At 33.8% G+C, this 19405-nt stretch overlaps 1 protein-coding gene across 1 annotated transcript; it reads left to right on the top strand.

Annotated features, from left to right (window-relative positions):
* The first annotated feature begins 127 nt into the window (after positions 1-127).
* Positions 128-19066, top strand: LOC123526346 (retinal rod rhodopsin-sensitive cGMP 3',5'-cyclic phosphodiesterase subunit delta-like). The gene is made up of 6 exons (XM_045305472.2): positions 128-282; positions 7772-7834; positions 9659-9684; positions 10120-10245; positions 12600-12705; positions 13539-19066. The coding sequence occupies exons 1-6, from the start codon at positions 242-244 to the stop codon at positions 13618-13620; spliced, it is 444 nt and encodes a 147-aa protein (XP_045161407.1). The 5' UTR covers positions 128-241; the 3' UTR covers positions 13621-19066.
* Positions 19067-19405: the final 339 nt, after the last annotated feature.

The raw sequence follows: 19405 nt of genomic DNA, 5'->3' as shown, positions 1-19405 counted from the left end.
GCATTTTTTTAAGTGGAACCGGAAACTTTTTAAAAAATTGTAGAGAAATATCATGAAAACTAATACAGTGAAATGAATAATACATTGATTAGTCAGTATGTCATGCCTTTGTTTACCTACTCTGCGGAGGAAAAGAAGTGCAAAGCGGAAGTCGGCCATATTGGATTGTTGACATAGGGAACCTGTTGGAAACGGAAAGCGAAAAATTTCTTTCTTTATTGAGTTGAACTCACAATTCAGAATGCCGTCTCGAGCTGAAGATATCATGAAAGGGTTTAAATTGTATCCTTCACAAACAAGCGTTGTAATAGTCCAATTATTTTGTCAAACTTGTTATAATTTCTGTCAGGCAAATTATTGGGAGAAATCATTATCAGATTTTCTATATGGGATTATCCTGTTATGATCTTCCTTGTTCTGTCAGAGCTCTTTCTTTGTCGTCTACTTCGATAATATGAATTAAGGCACCACCTAGCATGGGAATTTATCTTTTACATATCCACTTACAAAGAAATATTTCAAAGCTCGGTGAAACTTCGCTATAAACAGGCTGGTAACATTGCCCGATCGGGCTTACGACATAAAAAGTAACATTTCTTGAAAACTAATGAAGTTATTTTTTTCAAACTTGGTCCATTTATTAAGCATAACAAATGATACAAATTAGAATAAAACTAACTTGGTTGCCTTCAGTTTTGGTAGATTTATTTCCCCTTTTCAGTTTTTATGACGCATAATCTTTGAAGTCCAAAAAAATATCTTCTAATGCTAAGTTTAAAACAAAAAAGGGTTCAATGGCTTTCTAATGCTCTAAATTATTGCGCTAGTACATGAATGTCTACATTTTACTCTGCTTTCACTTACAACATTATATAGAAATGTTAATTTTAAAAAAATTGCTCATACATCTGCACTAGAAACGAAGTATTAACCCTAAATATATAGAATAAAGGTATTGGCGCACAAGTTTGGAGCAATAGAAAGCCATTGAACCTTTTCTGTTTTAAACATTGCATTAAAACATAACTATTTTGGACTTCAAAAATTATGCATCATAAAAATCTGAAAAAGGGAAGTAATTCTAACAAAACTGAAGGCAACAAAGTTACTTCTATCTTGATAAGCATCATATGTTATGCTTAATAAATGGACCAAGTTGGAAAGAAATATCTTTATTATTTTTCAAGAAATATCACTTTTTATGTCGTAAGCCCGATCGGGCAATGTTACCAGCCTGATAAACAGTAGTCTACATTTAGTGTAATCATACCTCTTACAGCGAATATCATACTTTGCAATATTTACGGGAAGCTGTGACGGTGACTCATTCAGCGTTCTCGCACTGGCTTTAGATTGTTTGTTTTTTTGTTTGCCCGCCATGCAGAAACTTGAAGGCCTTTACACTTCCTTACTGTTTTAAGTGTTTTTTTAGTTGCATGTACAGTTTTCATTACAAAAAAGAAGTAAAAGAATCATGTTGGTGTGGTTTACGGATTTCTGTGACTGATCCAGCATGCAGACAACCAGCCTGCAATGCGTACATAAACCGGAACCGGAAAACATTGAAAAAATTGCCTCAGTATATGCAGACAACAAAGAAGAATAACTACATACGGACGTTACCATCTCGGGGATTTTCATCCCCTATAATTTGCAGTGACTTTTTTTGAGCAATTTCAAAAATTTATGAGTTTATTAGGGCTGTAATGAATACACTAAGGGGCGAATATAATACCTATCAAGAATAAAGGGTGACGAATACGAGTATTTATTTATGAATTCTGTACTAAAAGGTCACTGAACATTATGTAGCTTTTGCCAACAATAGATTACAGTCTGCTGACAAGATTATAGTACTTACTTTGTACTCAAAACACTGTGATTGTGAACTAATACTGTTCAAAAGCAAAAAAAGCAAAAATACATACACAGAGTCAGCATGTAAGCTTTTACTATATTAGTTATAGAGCTTTAAATTTAGATTCAAATGACTTAAACTGACAACTGTTTGGCAAAAAAAATGACTAGAGACGACCAAAAACCTAACAATGTGTATTTGGCAGAAGCACCCCCTATTTCAATGGATAACTTGTTGCTCAACATGGGGATGCCTTCAACATGTTGTTTATGTAGACAGTTTTTGGATAACTTATTGTAAAATTGGAATTCCCACATGTTGAAATCAAATATTTTAAAATTATATAAAATTATGAATTCAGTCTCATTTCAAACCCATAAAATTATTAAAAGCATTTTATTAATGGTAAACCAACATCAAATATCGGCCCTATGAGACTTATCAAATCATTTTCGTGAAAATATCTGTCTGCTGTTGTGGATGGGGTAATACGAAGAAAACAAATAATTAATGCAAAATATGCTATGCAACGGGGGCATTTTCTTGTGTTTTAGGTGAATCTAAGTTATTTTAGTTTGGATTATGCAGTTTTTATTTATATTCGTAAATGTTCGGGGCATGGCGAATAACAAATACAATGAGGACAAAACTGTATTCGATTAAATCAAATATTTGAATGTATCATTACAGCCCAAGAGTTTATGTACAAAGGTGTAAGACTGGGTAAAACATAGAAAAACAAAGGCAGCGCCATGATAAACTAGGGAACCAGAATTTTATTTCTATGCATAAAGAAACAATGTGAATTTCAGCAACTTTATGCATAGAAATAAAATTTCGGTTCCCTAGCCTGTGCACACTACTTTGGCTGGAGAACCGGTTCTGGATGAATGAGTTTGCTGCCTAGGGAACCATTTCCGGAAGGGCTGTCCAGTATGCCAGTTTGTCAATTAATTGTACCTTCTTGTTATAAACCAGTTTTTGTGGTAAATTTACAGGCTTGTTTAACATCTTGATTTACCAAAAGTAGTATACACATAAATCTTTTGCAAAACTGTTAGATGTTGTGTTTTTAGAAGGTAATCAAAGTTGCACCCGACCGCCTCGGTAGCCTAGTGGTAGAGTGCCCGCTTCAAGTGCGGGAGGTCGTGGGTTAGATCCCTGGCCGGGTCATACAAAAGAGGTAAAAAATGGTACTAGTAGCTTCCTCGCTTAGCGCTCACCATTAAGAGGATAGTGCTAGGACTGGTCAGCCTGGTATCAATATAATGTGACTGGGTGGGGTATCATGTCATGTGTCTACGGCGTGATATTCCAGTGAAGCAGCACTATAAAGTTTGGCATTGTGTTCACTGCTACAAGTATATGTCATCGTTTGTATGACTGAAAAATTGTTGAAAAAGGCATTAAACCAGAACACACGCACAAAGCTGCACCCCAAATTATTATCTGAGAAGAACTCTGGAAGGCGCCTTTGTCAGCTGCTATTTAAATGTTGGAAATAAGTATGACGAATAAATGAAGATTCCTTTGTTTTCTTTATAAATAGCCCAGCGTTTTTGTTAAAAAATAACAAGTTCACAGTATTTAGCTTTGAAAGTCATAAGAATAAGAAGTATTGGAACAAACTTTTGATAAGGAGCTGTTCCAAGAGAAGTCTTTAACTGATTTAAACCATTAATACATAAGCATGAATTTTTAGCTCATCTGATTTTTTGAAAAAGAAATGATGAGTTATTGTCATCACTTGAGCGGTGTCGGCGTCTGCATTGGCGTTGCCTGGTTAAGTTTTATGTTTAGGCCAGCTTTTCTCCTAAACTATCAAAGCTATTTCTTTGAAACTTGGAACACTGGTTCACCATCATAAGCTGACCCTGTATAGCAAGAAACATAACTCCATCCTGCTTTTTGCAAGATTTATGGCCCCTTTTGTACGTAGAAAATATCAGATTTCTTGGTTAAGTTTTATGTTTAGGTCAACTTTTTTCCTAAACTATCAAAGCTATTGCTTTGAAACTTGCAACACTTGTTCACCATCATAAGCTGACCCTGTACATCAAGAAACATAACTCCATCCTGCTTTTTGCAAGAATGATTGCCCCTTTTGGACTTAGAAAATCAGTTTTCTTGGTTAAGTTTTATGTTTAGGTCAGCTTTTCTCTTAAACTATCAAAGCTATTGCTTTAAAACTGGCAACACTTGCTCACCATCATAAACTGACCCTGTACAGCAAGAAACATAACTCCATCCTGCTTTAAAATTTTGCAAGATTTATGGCCCCTTTTGGACTGAGAAAATATCAGATTTCTTGATTTTATGTTTAGGTCAACTTTTTCTCTTAAACTATCAAAGTTATTGCTTTGAAACTTGCAACACTTGTTCATCATAAGCTGACCCTGTACAGCAAGTAACATAACTCCATCCTGCTTTTTGCAATAATTATTGCCCCTTTTGGACTTAGAAAATCATTTTTTTGGTTGAGTATTATGTTTAAGTCGACTTCTCTCATAAACTATCAAAGCTATTGCTTTAAAACTTGCAACAGTTTTTTCACCATCATAAGCGGACGCTGTACATCAAGAAACATAACTCTATCCTGTTTTTTTCAAGAATGATGGCTCTTTTTAGACTTAGAAAATCTTGGGTAGGACAATATTTCTATTATACAAAAAAATCAGATGAGCGTCAGCACGCGCAAGGCGGTGCTCTTGTTTAAAATGAAAGATAACACTGTTAATTTAATATCAAAAATTATAATAGAAAGGCTTTTTGCAGCATAGCCATTGATAAATATTTTTATGCCCCCGGTATCTACTGATGCGGGAGGCTTATAGTGATTGTCCTGTCCGTCCGTCCGTCAGTCTGTACGAGGTTAGCCAAATGGGACCGTTTAGCATCAGTACCCTTACAAGAATGACTTTATACTAATGCAGATGTAACCTGTGGCCATTCCTCATCTTCACACATCACCTGACCTCAGTTTGACCTTGACCTCATTTTGGACTTAGGTTGCTTTATATGGGCCATCTCTTGGTTAACCAAATGGGACCGTTTCGTCTAGCATCAATACCCCTTACTAGAATGACTTGATACTAATGCAGATGCAACCTGTGACCATTCCTCATCTTAAGACATCACCTGACCTCAGTTTGACCTTGAACTTGACTTCGTTTTGGACTTAGGTTGCTTTGTATCGACAAGGATGCCACCGGGGGCATCAAGCATTTTTTGGAACACTGCTTCTTGTTTAGGGTTTGTCGATGAAATTCTTTTCGTAGGATCCCTAAGGATTCCCAGGTTTTTGACAGGGGAGGGGTCCCTGATTTTGAAGGAATCTTCCAAATAAAGAACAAATTCTTGAGCAACCATGAAAATTCTGCTTTCCATTTCTGCTGGAAGCCCGCCCGCTTGGCTCAGTAGGTAGAGCGTCGGTCTACGGATCGCGGGGTCGTGAGTTCGATCCTCGGGCGGGGCGTATGTTCTCCGTGACTATTTGATAAACAACATTGTGTCTGAAATCATTAGTCCTCCACCTCTGATTCATGTGGGGAAGTTGGCAGTTACTTGCGGAGAACAGGTTTGTACTGGTACAGAATCCAGGAACACTGGTTAGGTTAACTGCCCGCCGTTACATGACTGAAATACTGTTGAAAAACGGTGTTAAACCCAAAACAAACAAAAAAAACAAACAAAAACATTTCTGCTGGAATGCTTGCTTCCTTTGAGTTTGATCATAGTCTCTTTGTAAGACCTTTCCTTCTCCATTTTCTTACTTTTCTCGGTTGGCGGAGACACATTTGTAAGGTATTTCCATTAAATTCTAGGTCGCAAAAAACTTTTATAAATGTCTGTAGGTCACTGGCTGCTTATAGCATGGGTGTCAAGTTTTACGAACTCATGCACTTTTTTTCAGACAGAGTGATTGCATCTTTTACACTAACAAACAAAGAAGTAGCTCTTTCAGTGGCAGGAGTTATGCATTGATAACAGATCAAGATGTAATCCAGGGTAATATAAGGGTCAGACTATAGAACCATTTCCCAACACAAGATATGGATATTTTCCCCCTATTCCGAATAAAAATCCCAGTCCAGAGCTGTAATCCATGTCACAGATTACCTGGCATTCAGCAACTATTAAAGTACTGTACTATGGGCACCGAATTTTAGCTTCGTAACTCTGGCATGAATATTTCATGATTTATCCCCCCTTCTCACTTAGATATTCTGGTTAAAGTTTTGATGCACTTTCATTCTATCTCTGTTAGTGTTATTACTGTATTGATTTGATTCAGACTTAAAATAGTTTTTCAACATTATCACCCACATCATATGACACAAGGTGCATAACTCTGGCACACATTTTTCATGAATTATTCCCCCTTTTTACTTAGAATTTCAGGTTTAAGTTTTGATGCACTTTCACTCTATCTCTGTTATTACTGAATGGATCTAATTCAAACTTGAAATAATACATCATCACCCACATCATATGACACAAGGTGCATAACTCTGACACAATGTTTTCATGAATTAAGCCCCCTTTTACTTAGAATTTAAGGTTAATTTTGATGCATTTTCACTATATCTCAGTTATTATGAAATGCATATTTGATTCAAACTTGAAGTAGTTGTTCCACATTGTCACCCACATCATATGACACAAGGTGCATAACTCTTGCACCAATATTTAATGAATTATGCCCCCTTTTTGCTTAGAATATACTTATATAGTGTGCCCGCCCGCTTAGCTCAATAGGTAGAGCGTCGGTCTACGGATCGCGGGGTCGTGAGTTCGATCCTCGGGCGGGGCGTATGTTCTCCGTGACTATTTGATAAACGACATTGTGTCTGAAATCATTAGTCCTCTACCTCTGATTCATGTGGGGAAGTTGGCAGTTACTTGCGGAGAACAGGTTTGTACTGGTACAGAATCCAGGAACACTGGTTAGGTTAACTGCCCGCCGTTACATGACTGAAATACTGTTGAAAAACGGCGTTAAATCCAAAACAAACAAACAAACAAACTTATATAGTGTTTTGATACACTTCATCTTTACCTCTCTTATTACTTAATATTTTTGACACAGACTCAGGCTATTGTGCAATATCTTCATCCACTGGGGCTGGCCATTGGGGTCACTCCACTGACAGCTCCAGTTTCCTCAGATGTGACCAGTTTCACTATCCAGCATCAAAATAGTTGAGTGCGCTGTCTCCTGTGACAGCTCTTGTGGTAATTATCTTAGCAATTTTTTGATAGTGAGTCAATTTTAGCTGTGACTTGCAGTTTTGTAATTGTTTTAGATGGGCTAAATGCATACCGTGCTTAGTATAAACTGAAAAAACAAAAAAACAAAACAAAAAAAGTCTTTAAATATGGGTCTGTTATAGGTCGGCTGATTTTCAAAATGTGTGCCCCCCTCCCCCATCTGAAAATGCTTCCTACATGCCTGTACAGGTATAGAGTCATCAAGATTTACAGGTGATTAGAGATGTTAAAACATCCATACAATTAATAGCAATCAATCTTTACGGTAGACAGTCTAAAGGTAACACATTACGATGTGTAACTTTTATGTATATCCGACTTATTAAAAAGCCAAAACTAGCAGATTAACTTTATAACAATTTCATTAATATAAAATCTTGGCAACATTCTCATTATTTCAAATTCGTTAATTTTTGACCCCAAACTAAAAATGTGCTTTTAGTTTTACAGTATTCCAGTTAGGCAGCACTTTGAAGTTGTGCATGACACTAACGTGGTATATACATACGACTGAAAAAATGTTGAAAAGGCGCTAATCTTGAACACACATACACTTTCTCATTCAGTTTATTCCCATTTAAGGTACAATCTGTATATGAATACATGTTTATATGTGAGAATTTATCCTTAAATATGCCTTAGAAATTGGATGAACCTTAGAGATGCAGATAGTGGAAAAATTCTTTGGCAGTCCAGCGATGACTTGTAAGTATCAAATGTTATTTCTAGCTATATTTAAAAGTTAATGAAATTATGCTATATAGCTGTCAAAGAGTAGCATTTTAAATGCTTCTATTTTTAATCCCCAAGACTCAATCCGTCCATCCATTTCAATTGTGTCTGCTCAGTACTGTAACTTAAACCCCATGAAGGATTTTCATGAAACTTTGGTCAATGATCGCCTTATCAAGGCGATGTGCATAACTCATGTGTCAGCCATGTCAGCTCAAGGTCAAGATCACAACTTAAGGTCAAAGTTTTGAGCCTTCAGTTTTAAGTCCTCTGTATTTCCTTAACCCCTTGAAGGATTTTCATGAAACTTGGGTCAAATGATCACCTCATCAAGATGATGTGCAGAACTCATGAGTCAGCCATGTTGGCTTAAGGACAAGGTCACAACTCTAGGTCAAATTCATTAATGTCATCATACAAATAAACAAACAATGTCAATGCTTCCTACCAAAACCATAAACCTGTTCACTATCCATAACAGCGGCAGGGGATATAGCTGTCTTTCAGACTGCCTTGTTAGTTCAGTCATACAGTGTAAAGATTACATCATGACATTGTGATCACTTTCCTTAATTTAAAGTTCCATAAGGCTTTAAATCTTATGTTAGAAACAGATAAAGAAACTGTCCAAATGGAAAATACGCATAATTTAATGGTTAGAAAAGCAGGATTTTCAATATGACACATGAACTTATACAGTTTGAATCATAAAGGGAGGTAATAAGAATAATGGATTCAGTAATAATTTCTCTGTTGATAAAGTATTCAAATATATGAGAAAAAGTTTTATTGAAAATAGGATTTACCAAGAACATAATCTATTTTATGTTTAAAACAAAGAATATGGCAGCCACATTTTAAGCAAAGGCATTATGAGGCTTTAATCACTCTGGGCTGAAATTGGATTATCTGGAAAAGAAGAATCTGACTGTACATTTTTGTTTGATCAGCATGCTTATAGTTTGATGCAGACCTTCCTTCTTCATTTTGGGACTGCCCTTGACACTATTTTGTGTAATATAATACATACAAATATTGGATGGCGTTTTAATAATTGTTCAGCGGTACATGTATGTTATAAAATTTATTGATTTTGTTGTTTATATAACCAAAATAAACATTATAAAGTATCAAAACTATTGTAAAACAGCAAAAACTTCATTTAGTGTCATTTCAGTTTTGGGAATTTTAAGTTCAGAATTGGGGGAAAAGTATACTTTTTGCTTTTGGACTGCCTCCTTTTTCCTGAGGTAGATTTATAGAGGAAAAAAACGTTTTGATGGATATAATTGTGAAGATTATTTAGAAATTAGACTAGAAAGTAGAATTTTGTGAATCTTGTCAAGTTTGACATAAACACATATTTATTAGAGCCTGTTGAAAATGTATATACACCTTTCTCTAATTTTGCAAATATTTTTACACTCCTGAAATTCTAGGTCAAAGAAAAATGTAAAAGTTTTGTACACTTTAAAACAGTTATTTATGCAACCACTGTACCAGAAATACCTAATAGTATGATTAAATGTTATGGACAGAACATTCATTCTGCGTCGCATTTATTAACAGAAAGGGTTTTGTGTTCCTTTAACAGGTCTTAATTCTTTTTGCATGCGTTTTGTATTTTATATGCAGACGCAAATATTAAACAGGTACATTGTAATATAAAACAATTTGATACGAATATTTTTGCTTTTTGATATTTCATGGTATAAACTGTGATGTTGTTAATCACTCAAAAATAATAAATTTATTGCATTTATGAATGGTTTTAATTTGATATTTTATATATTTCAGGTCAAGCCCAGGAGTTGAACACGAAGGTAAAATTGAATTAACAAGTCTCATTCTAATATGCTTTCTTTTATAGAAAGCTTTTTTTTACAGTAATTGTACTTTGTAACTGTTTCTTATATGTTCATAATTTTTTTATGAAACTGTAAAACGGACCATTTCTGCTTTCAAACTGTAATGAATGTTTCTTCTTTCAAAATGATAAACTATAGAGGTTCATCCTTAAACTGAAAAGGGCTGTTCTAAATTATATAAACTGGTGCACTAGCGTAACCTTTTGATATCTTCTTGTTTTTCTTTAGATTATCATGCAAGGGAGTTGTTTGTAACTATTATATTTTTTCAGATACATAGAAGACAGATAATAATTATAGATCTGTATTTTCAAGGGTCTGCAGCGGATGTTTTAGTCAGGGGTTTATGAGTTTGTTTTAAGTCTAACTATATGAGGCCCATTTTTGCAGCACGAGTACCAAAGAAGATTCTAAAGTGTAGAGCTGTGTCAAGAGAAATCAATTTTTCATCAAAGGAGGCCATGGAGAAGTTCAGATTAGAACAGAAGGTTTTATTCAAGGGAAAGTGTTTAGAAGGTAAGTGACAGGCCATTTTTTCTCAAAATTAGAAAGTTATAAGTAATGTAAATAAAACAAAATTATTCAGTGAGATGATTCTTCTATGGTTTGTAGACATTTTATGTGTGTTAAAAAAAATCTGATCTTGTGACTTTACATTCTGCAGTCATGCTCCTTTGATTGTCTTAAGACTGTGCTAAAAAAAAATTTTTCTTCATGGTTAGGATCAGCTGTGTCAGTCTTGATGTAGAAACAGATGTTTTAATTAATAGAATTATCTTGCACCTTACAGTGTTTGCTTCACTTGTGTTTATTCTAGTGTTGGGAGGGAGTTTGGGATAATGAAATCGTAACCAGTAATCATAATCTATTGTAATCAAATAGGATTTGTGTAGTTTTTGACAGTAATCAAACCAGGGTATATACCAACATTTCAAAGTTGATTAATCAGTGAAATACAGATGGCCAGAAAAAATATCCAAACAGCTAACTTACTTTGTATTTTGGATGTTGAAATATTTCACTTTTGTCATGCTTTTAAACTTAAGCCTGCTGGCGGCAAGTGGTTATGGCTTTGTGACCAGTGCAGACCAGGATCAACCTGCACATCCGTGCAGTCTGATCATGGTCTGCACTGTTCGCTATTCAGTCAGAAAATTTTCAGTGAACACCCCCATTGAAATAATAAGTGATATTGCCCAAAATGAAAGATGGACCAGTCCATTTTAGAAATTTAGCAGGATGAAGGTTAACAATAGTAGCTACTTAAGACCTGTTTGTTTCACACCATTTTATTTTTCAAAAGTCATACTGTAAACCTAGAATTTTTTTTAAATTAGCGCCTTTCACGGGCAGTGTATTTCAGTGAAATTAAATAGCCATGAAAAACTCTGATCTAACAAAAACGCGAAAGACTCTAGCTTCAGCTTATACAGATGTCTATAAAATTCTGTGCTTTCACATACCTGGATATTAATAATTGATATTCTTGTACCGTAATTGTATAACATGAGTGCACAAATCCATATTATTTCAATTAATTTACAATTTATTAATTTATGAAGCAACCGCATTTCCAGTATCGATCTGTCAGACAAACAGGGGATAAAAACAAACAATATGCTTCTTTCGAACGACATATACATGAAGTTTGCAGTTGGCTGCCAATACGATATATTATTTGCAAGTAAAATATTGTGTTGGGAGGGGGGGGGGGGGGTGAATAACCGTTGATACGGATGAAAAGGACTAGGATGTATTTATAATTGAACGGTACAATATAACTGAATGTCAAGAATACTATAAATGCAACTTTGCACTGACAGTACTGACACTTACATTATTATACTAAATATGTTCACTTGCAACTTCATTTTCACGGGATTCGTGACGGATATGATTCCACAAAGATTTGTATCCGTGAAAATGTCCATTTTTTGAAAAACGCAAAATATAGTATCCGCAAACATTTCTAGGTTTACAGTATACAATGCATACATACACATAATGAGGCAAGAATAAGTCAGTTTTAAGCACTGATGATTTTGAAAGGTCTGTGACCAGATGTCAGGCACTTATACAAACTTCCTTGCACTTCATTTTAAAGCTAGTTAAATTTATTTTCCTTTGACAGAAAATTTATTCATCAGTTACTGTTAAGCATCGAACCTGAACCTGTACTTCTTCATTTAGAAAACCTTAATTGAATTGTGCAAATATCAAGCAAATTTTCTTTTGTTCAGACAAATATTGCCATTATCTTTGACCTCATGTCAGGCAATCTCAACAGCAGATTCGAGACACTTTTTGCTTGACAAAATTATCATTCTTACAGGCTTCTTGAAACTTCTGTATAGATTTAACCCAGTAAGGTTTGTCTGGCTTAATTTGGAGTATTGTTAGGATGCAAGAATTTGGTCATTGCTCATCATGTCAAAAAAACAAGATTTAGTCATGAACGTATTGCACCGCAACCCTATAAATAGTACAGTCTATAGCTGGTGGTAGAGTGTGGGAGATCAGGGGTTCTCCCTAACTTGTTTTTTCAGTATTTAAAAATTTAAAAGGTTTCTTTTCTCTCATAATGCTTGTGGCGATGGATAACTTCAGGAATTATGAGGAAAAATGTGTTGATACTATAAGCTGTAGAAATTGTTTCACAATCAGCCGTAATTAAATGAGTATAACTAAAGCGAAAAGGGCTGTAAGTCATAATTCTCATTTGCTGTTTAATGAATAAGTGATGACCCATATTTGTTTAGATTGTTCATTTTAGGCAAAGCCGTGCAGGTATGACAGTTTTGACTATTTCATTTCCAACTCCTGCCTCGGCAAACCAATGTGTGTTAATTAAAAATTGATGACTTTTTCAGAATGGTTGTTTGAGTTTGGTTTTGTGATTCCCGGCTCAACAAACACATGGCAGAGTGTGATAGAAGCTGCTCCTGAGAGTCAGATGATGCCAGCAAATGTACTCAAGTAAGTTTTCTCTCCAACGTCTTAAAAGAAAAAAAAAGAAGGTTCACCTTGCAACTTATGACATAGGGCCTGTTGTTTATAACACACATCTTATGGGAACAGTATACAAGTGAACGCCAAGAAGAAGAAGAAGGAGTATACAAGTGTTGGATTTGATTTTAAAGAGAAACAATATTTATTTGTCCATAAACAGCCACTGAAATTTTTAAAAAGTGGACAAAGTGGTAACATTGTCCGACTACAAAAATAGGGGTCACAGGTTAGAGCCCCAGCTTGCTTTTAAAAATAAAAACTACTAACTTAGGGATAAGGGTCCCTAGTAAGGGTGCTTAAAATCTGGCATGTTAAAGAACCAGGAAAACTTCTGGAATGGGAGCTTCTTCTCTATCTTGCACTATTCTCTCAATAATGTTACTAACCATATTCTGAAGGAGTCACTGATACGGGTTCCAGGAAGGGAACATCAATAAGCTAAATACACACAAAAGCACACTGAAATGTGGTTAATAACTGATAAATAGCTATTTTTTAACAAATCATCGGTGTGCAACAAAAAGTTGTGAGACCTATATAAGAGCCGTGCCATGGGAAAACCAACATATTGGCTCTGCGACCAGCATGGATCCAGACCAGCCTGCGCATCCGCGCAGTCTGGTCAGGATCCATGCTGTTCGCTTTCAAAGTCTATTGCAATTAGAGAAACCATTAGCGAACAGAATGGATCCTGACCAGACTGCGCGAATGCGCAGGCTGGTCTTGATCCATGCTGGTCGCAAAGCCACTATGTTGGTTTTCTCATGGTGTGGCTCATAAATATTTCATTTATTTTTCAGTGGGAATGTTGTGATAGAGACAAGGTTTTATGATGATGCAGTCCTAGTCAGCACCTCAAAAGTGAGAATATTCTATGTTTAGTGCAGACAGATTACTCAAAATGAAAGACTTAAAAGAACTACTGGAAGTAGGTTCAGCAGGCGTGCTCATTTAGTCAGTGTCTTTACTGGCATGTAGTATTTTTTTGTCAGGTTCTGGAAGAAAACCTGTTTAAGATGACTTACCTTATTGATTTTTAAAATAGAATGTTGCACGTTTAATTTTTTTCCAAATTAAGTTTACTTTATTCTGGAAAGTGGATGTTCTGTGAAATGATTTAATTGTTGAAACATTTTTAAGGTTTTGGCAAAAACTGCCATTTTCATTGGAAAATGATTGCTAGGTTTAAAGGTATAGAAAGATTAATGGAATTTTTTATTAGGCTTAATGTCACAGGTTGATACATCCACAAAAATTGTAGAAGTTAAGACCACAGAAATAATGCCACCGTCACATGTTGTTTTAAAGATTAAGTTTATATTTGCTACATTGCATTTAAGGAAATCTTCAAAATCAGACCTATTTTTGATTTTTAACCCACAACAAGTGACCAATAAAATGGCGTGAAAATATAGGAAAGACAGTGGTTATTTGAGCTTGTCTTGAAATTATGAAGGGCTGTCAACTGTGCAGTTTCTTTGCATGCAAACGGTTGTTCTGATATAGACAACTGTTGTTCTTGCATAATTGTTTTTAGCTCACAGTTGCCCCCATGTAGTTGTAACAGGTATAAGTGTTAAAATGCTGAGCATTACCATACTTTATAGAACGTGAATATTGCTGGCGACATATTTCAGTGCTGTATGACAATACCGTAGTTTGGGATAATTTTGCATGTTCCAGTTTTGAACTATTTTACCTAAAGTCATTGTGGTTTTATTTGGCTTTCCCATTGTCCACTTTATTAAGTACTATACAATAAATTCTTATGTCTGTCCTATTACGGGAAAATTCATTTTTCACCTTCAAATAATGACAGGGAATTTGGCCAAATGTTTTCTTGTCAAAAATGTCCCAAAACATGATATTCTCTGTGAAATGTACAGTGTCTATGTTACAATAATTCCAGGGAAAACTCTAAAAAAACCTTTCCATGTATATTATTTATAATGACTGATTGCATTGTCTTGGTAATTATATTTCATGATTTATTTACTTGTACTTTGATAGCTGTTTTTTGTTTGTTTTCTGCAGTTTTGCTTAAAGATATGAAATAATAATGTTAATGCAAATGTATTGTGTTGCAAAATTTGATATTTATTGTGATAGGTTTGTTCTAATTGAAAATGTCACTTTTTAAATTGAAAGAAACTTTGTTGAAATTTTGACACATTCATTATATGAAATTTGCTGTGTTTTCTGATATGGAGATTATTGTTTATAGATAATTTTTTAGAATTAGCTAGTTACAAATTACCGCTAAAATACTATAATTTTCTAAATAGAGGCAATTGTATAGAAAATCAAAAATGAATATATTGAATTCTTACAGAAGACACTGTCAAAATTCATAAGAGCGACAAATTCACACTTTCATGTGTTTTAAAAAAATTTTTTGCTACAGGCTCCCTAGAACACCCTTCTGTATTTACAATATTTGACAGGTGAGACCCTTCAAATGATTTAAAGATGTTTTTAATTTGTTTTTAGATATCAACAGGGTACAGTCTAAACTATTTTATGATCTTTATGCTCTTCTGTCGTTATTGAGTGGGTTCTTTCACAGTTGTTTTATGTGAAATGACTCTACCTTTTAGATACAAAACTAACCGGTATGTATTTATAAATGATGAAACTATATTAAAGCATACATATTAATCAATAACTTATATTTATAACTTGGAATTTTAAGGTGTCACTCTGTTTGAAATTGTGCTGTTAGATATGCATCATACTAACAGTTTAGCGTTTGCTTAATTTTAACAGTCATGAACAATAATGAATTATATACTAAATAAAATATTTACAATATAAATTGAAATTTTTATTACAGCTTTTTTTTGTCATTATAGATAAAAAATCTCAAAATATTGGAATGATATTTTCTTTAAAGTCAGGTTTACCAAAGTTCTGTGTCTTTTGTTTGAACTTGATTGATCAAAATGGCTTTTTTATTTATTACCGTTGGTTTTATTGTATATCTTTGAGTCCTTTGTTTTAGGTGAACAATTTTTGAAAAATAAGTATATTTAGAAATGAAATTTTTCAATTCAGGTCATTCTGTACTCATAGAAAATTAGTATTTAAGTTTCATCTCAAGTTGAATTTGGTCATAATTGTCTCATCATTTAAATTGTTACACACTAGTTTATGAATTAATTTTAGACAAGTCTGTTGTATAGAGTGTTATGATATATACCATAGTTCTTACGATAGCACCAACTTTGTGCAATTTTGTATTGTCATTTATATGCACCAACTTACTTCATAGTGGTAGAAAAGACAGGGGCATAGAAGGCGTGAAATCGAACAACTTTTGAAATAATGTCTTATGTTTGAAGTTAAATGGACACAATTAAAGGGGTAGGTTTACTTAAATTTTGATGGATCATCACAACAAAAAGTTGCTCACCCTGACAAGGGGAGTTTTATAGTAAACAAATTTTACATTGATTTGATAGCTATGGTAGCAATTTTAACTGCACATCAACATGATCAAGGGGCAGTATGTTTTCATATAATGCTCAGACATTTTTTTTATCAAAACAGCGTCCCCAGACTATTTTTGATCCGAAAAAGTCTGAATAGGTTAACTACCATGTGGTACATAATATCACATAGAAATCGGCTTAAATTGCTTCACACTACAAAATGAAATTAGTGTTTCAATGTCATACACGTTTTTGCCTTGTAGCAAGCAAATAAGTCAGTCCTAGTAAACTTCCTACAACTGCATTGCTGAATTTCAATTTAAAAATATTTAATACGGGAAAAAAATAAAGTTGAAGACTGCAAAAAGTCAAATATTACCAGCTAATACCATATATGTTTTTAAGAAGCTTTTAGTTTATTTTGAATGTTTTTTTTTCTCTGTCCTTGGAAATGCGTTTCTTGTCTGACTTTCATTTTTTCTATGCCTCAGTAATTTTTTCTCCAACAAAAATGTTCACTGTCCTGTATTTTTTCTATGATTTATCAACATGTTGTGACTGTTATATTATTATCATACTTGTTGTTAAAGAGATACTGATTGACTGTTTCTGTTATCCAACACAAGCTAATTTGTTTGTAATAGAAGAAGATGAATTTGAAAAGTGAGATAAATTGAGACTTACCATGAGAAAACCAACATAATGGCTTTGTGACCAGCATGGATCCAGACCAGCCTGCGCATCCGCGCAGTCTGGTCAGGATCCATACTGTTCGCTAACAGTTTCTCTAATTACAGTAGGCTTTGAAAGCGAACAGCATGGATCCTGACCAGACTGCGCAGGCTGGTCTGGATCCATGCTGGTCGCAAAGCCACTATGTTGGTTTTCTCATGACGCGGCTCAATTATCTACAGTACCTCATACTTCTGATATGAAACAAATAAGGTAAGTCTTCAAAAACTACTGACATAGTACAAAAAAAGTTCCTATGTTGTTGTAATAAGAAACTGTTGTATGTATACATGGATTATTAAGGTTGTCCCATAACTCCCTATTTTATGGTGTGCCTTGTAGAACTACATTTCCAATTTGTTTGTGTTTTTTTTTTTGCCATCTTTTTTTTGAAGTTGTGAAATGAAAATTAATTTTGAAATACCTTTTGCTTACTAGTATTACAACATTTTCTAGCAGTGTACAGGCATACTTTTAATTTCCATCAGTCCCACCCATCATTTCAGTTAAAAGAAACCCAAAACATTATGTATTTATTTATATCAGTCATTTTCTTCAGTAATCAAATTGACTTTTTTTGTTTAAAAAGTATGTTGGTAGGATTATTTTTCATTTCTGTGATTTATGTACATGTATAATATATATATATTTTTTGTTGTTAGATTTGTGAAGATATGTTCCGTCCTTGTTTTGATAGTATTGATAGTTTCATTTACACTGCAAAGTGTGATCATGTTAGCGAGGATACACATTCCCACATTTCAAAAACTCAACATTACTGGGGTTTTTTTTAGACTAAAGAAAAAGCGGTAAGAATTTGCCAGGCTGTTTTTGGTCATTTTTGTATGTTCACAATAATGATAATAATAGATAGAAGTTATTTTGTTGTTTTTTCCCCAAGTAAATTAGGAAGGACTAAAAAGTCAGATATTTCGTGATGATAAATGTTCGCTATATTTAAATTTGGATTAGAGAAAGAATATTGGCGTTATATGGCCAGCTTGTGAGACGTATATTTCACTTTTAACTGATATGTAAAGAAGTACTTTCACAAGTGTTTAATTTTGCAAACATTTACAATTAAAAGAAAAAAAAACTTTTAGAAACTTCAAAATTTAAAGTAATAAGTTAATTCAATTTTTTCAGTTGAATTTAAAGTGTCTATAAAATGTAGTGTTTTTATGAGAGAAATGCTATGAATACTTCATTACTGTTGTGAAAAAGGGCTAATTATTCAAAGGAAGATATTTTTAACCATCATTTTAAGAATAAGAGAATCTGTAGCATTTAGGTTTTAAAATTGAATAATTTTCTATTTAAACCAGCCAAACATTTTTATTTGGTCTTTCATTTAGCTAAATCTATGACATTACATTTAAATTATATTGATTTGTTATGGATATATAGCAACTACTTCATTTGGATATTGGATATGGCTTTAAACTGTCAAAATCCCTGGGAGAAAATATTATTGCCTAGGATGAGAAGAATTTACTTTGTTAAAGACAAATGTGCCCAGTTTGTGAGAGCTCTTAGTTTAAGAAGTCTTTGTTTATGAAAGGTGGTCAAAATGATTTTGGTCATCAAATCTTTTATGCTTATTTATATTCATTGAGTGCATGCTGGAGAGAGTTTTTTTTCTAATTAAATCTCTTAACGTGGTTTTCCAACCAAAAAAAACCCCCAAAGTTTTCTATTCAAAGCAGAAGTATAAATTTAATCATTATTCTTTATGGTATACATTTAAAAAAAAAAATTACTTTGAAAATTACCAGATGAGCAGCAATTCAATGCATCAAGTTTATAAAAGTATAAGTTATTACCTCCCTTTTGTTTCAACGGGGAAAAAAATGAAAATGAATTAATTCTAAATCAAGCAGTTTTGAAACCTTTATACATTTTTGGTTTAGATTATTGAAATACCCCAGTTGTACCAAAATCCATAGATACAAAAATAATTGAGATTTCATTTTCACCAAAAAAAATTAAATGAGCTCCTTTTGTAATCGATGTTGTAGATACTTCATTTATAAATTGGATATACTAGTTTTATGTTTTAACAGGATGATATATCCATTATGTATTGGGAGAGAGATGTGGTCCAAGTTTCATTCAGATGTATGATTTGTCATTTTTTATTTAATAATAAATACTTGAAACTATAAGCTATATTTTCTTCCTTAATGTTCCTGGTTTTAGTGTTACTCAAGTTTTCTCTGTTAGTGTACAACAACTTCCCCTCATGACGCATGAAGAATGACATAGACACAGCTACAGTTTGTCACACAGACTGTGTAAATATAAACAAGACAACTAGTGATGGCATGATGTCACTCACCATAAATGATGTTTTCTGCTTGCATAACATTTCATCTGATTCGTTTAGAGAAGTTGGCAGCTACTTGTGGAGAACAGGTGTGTGCTTGTATGTAATCTAGGAACGCTGGTTATGTTGTGTGTCTGCCATAACCTAACTGAAATACTGTTGAAAACAAAAATGGTGC

This window comes from Mercenaria mercenaria, chromosome 14 (assembly GCF_021730395.1).
Source record: "Mercenaria mercenaria strain notata chromosome 14, MADL_Memer_1, whole genome shotgun sequence".
Lineage (NCBI taxonomy): Eukaryota > Metazoa > Mollusca > Bivalvia > Venerida > Veneridae > Mercenaria > Mercenaria mercenaria.
Note: the sequence above shows the minus strand (reverse complement) of the source record. Positions and strands in the feature narration are given on the sequence as shown.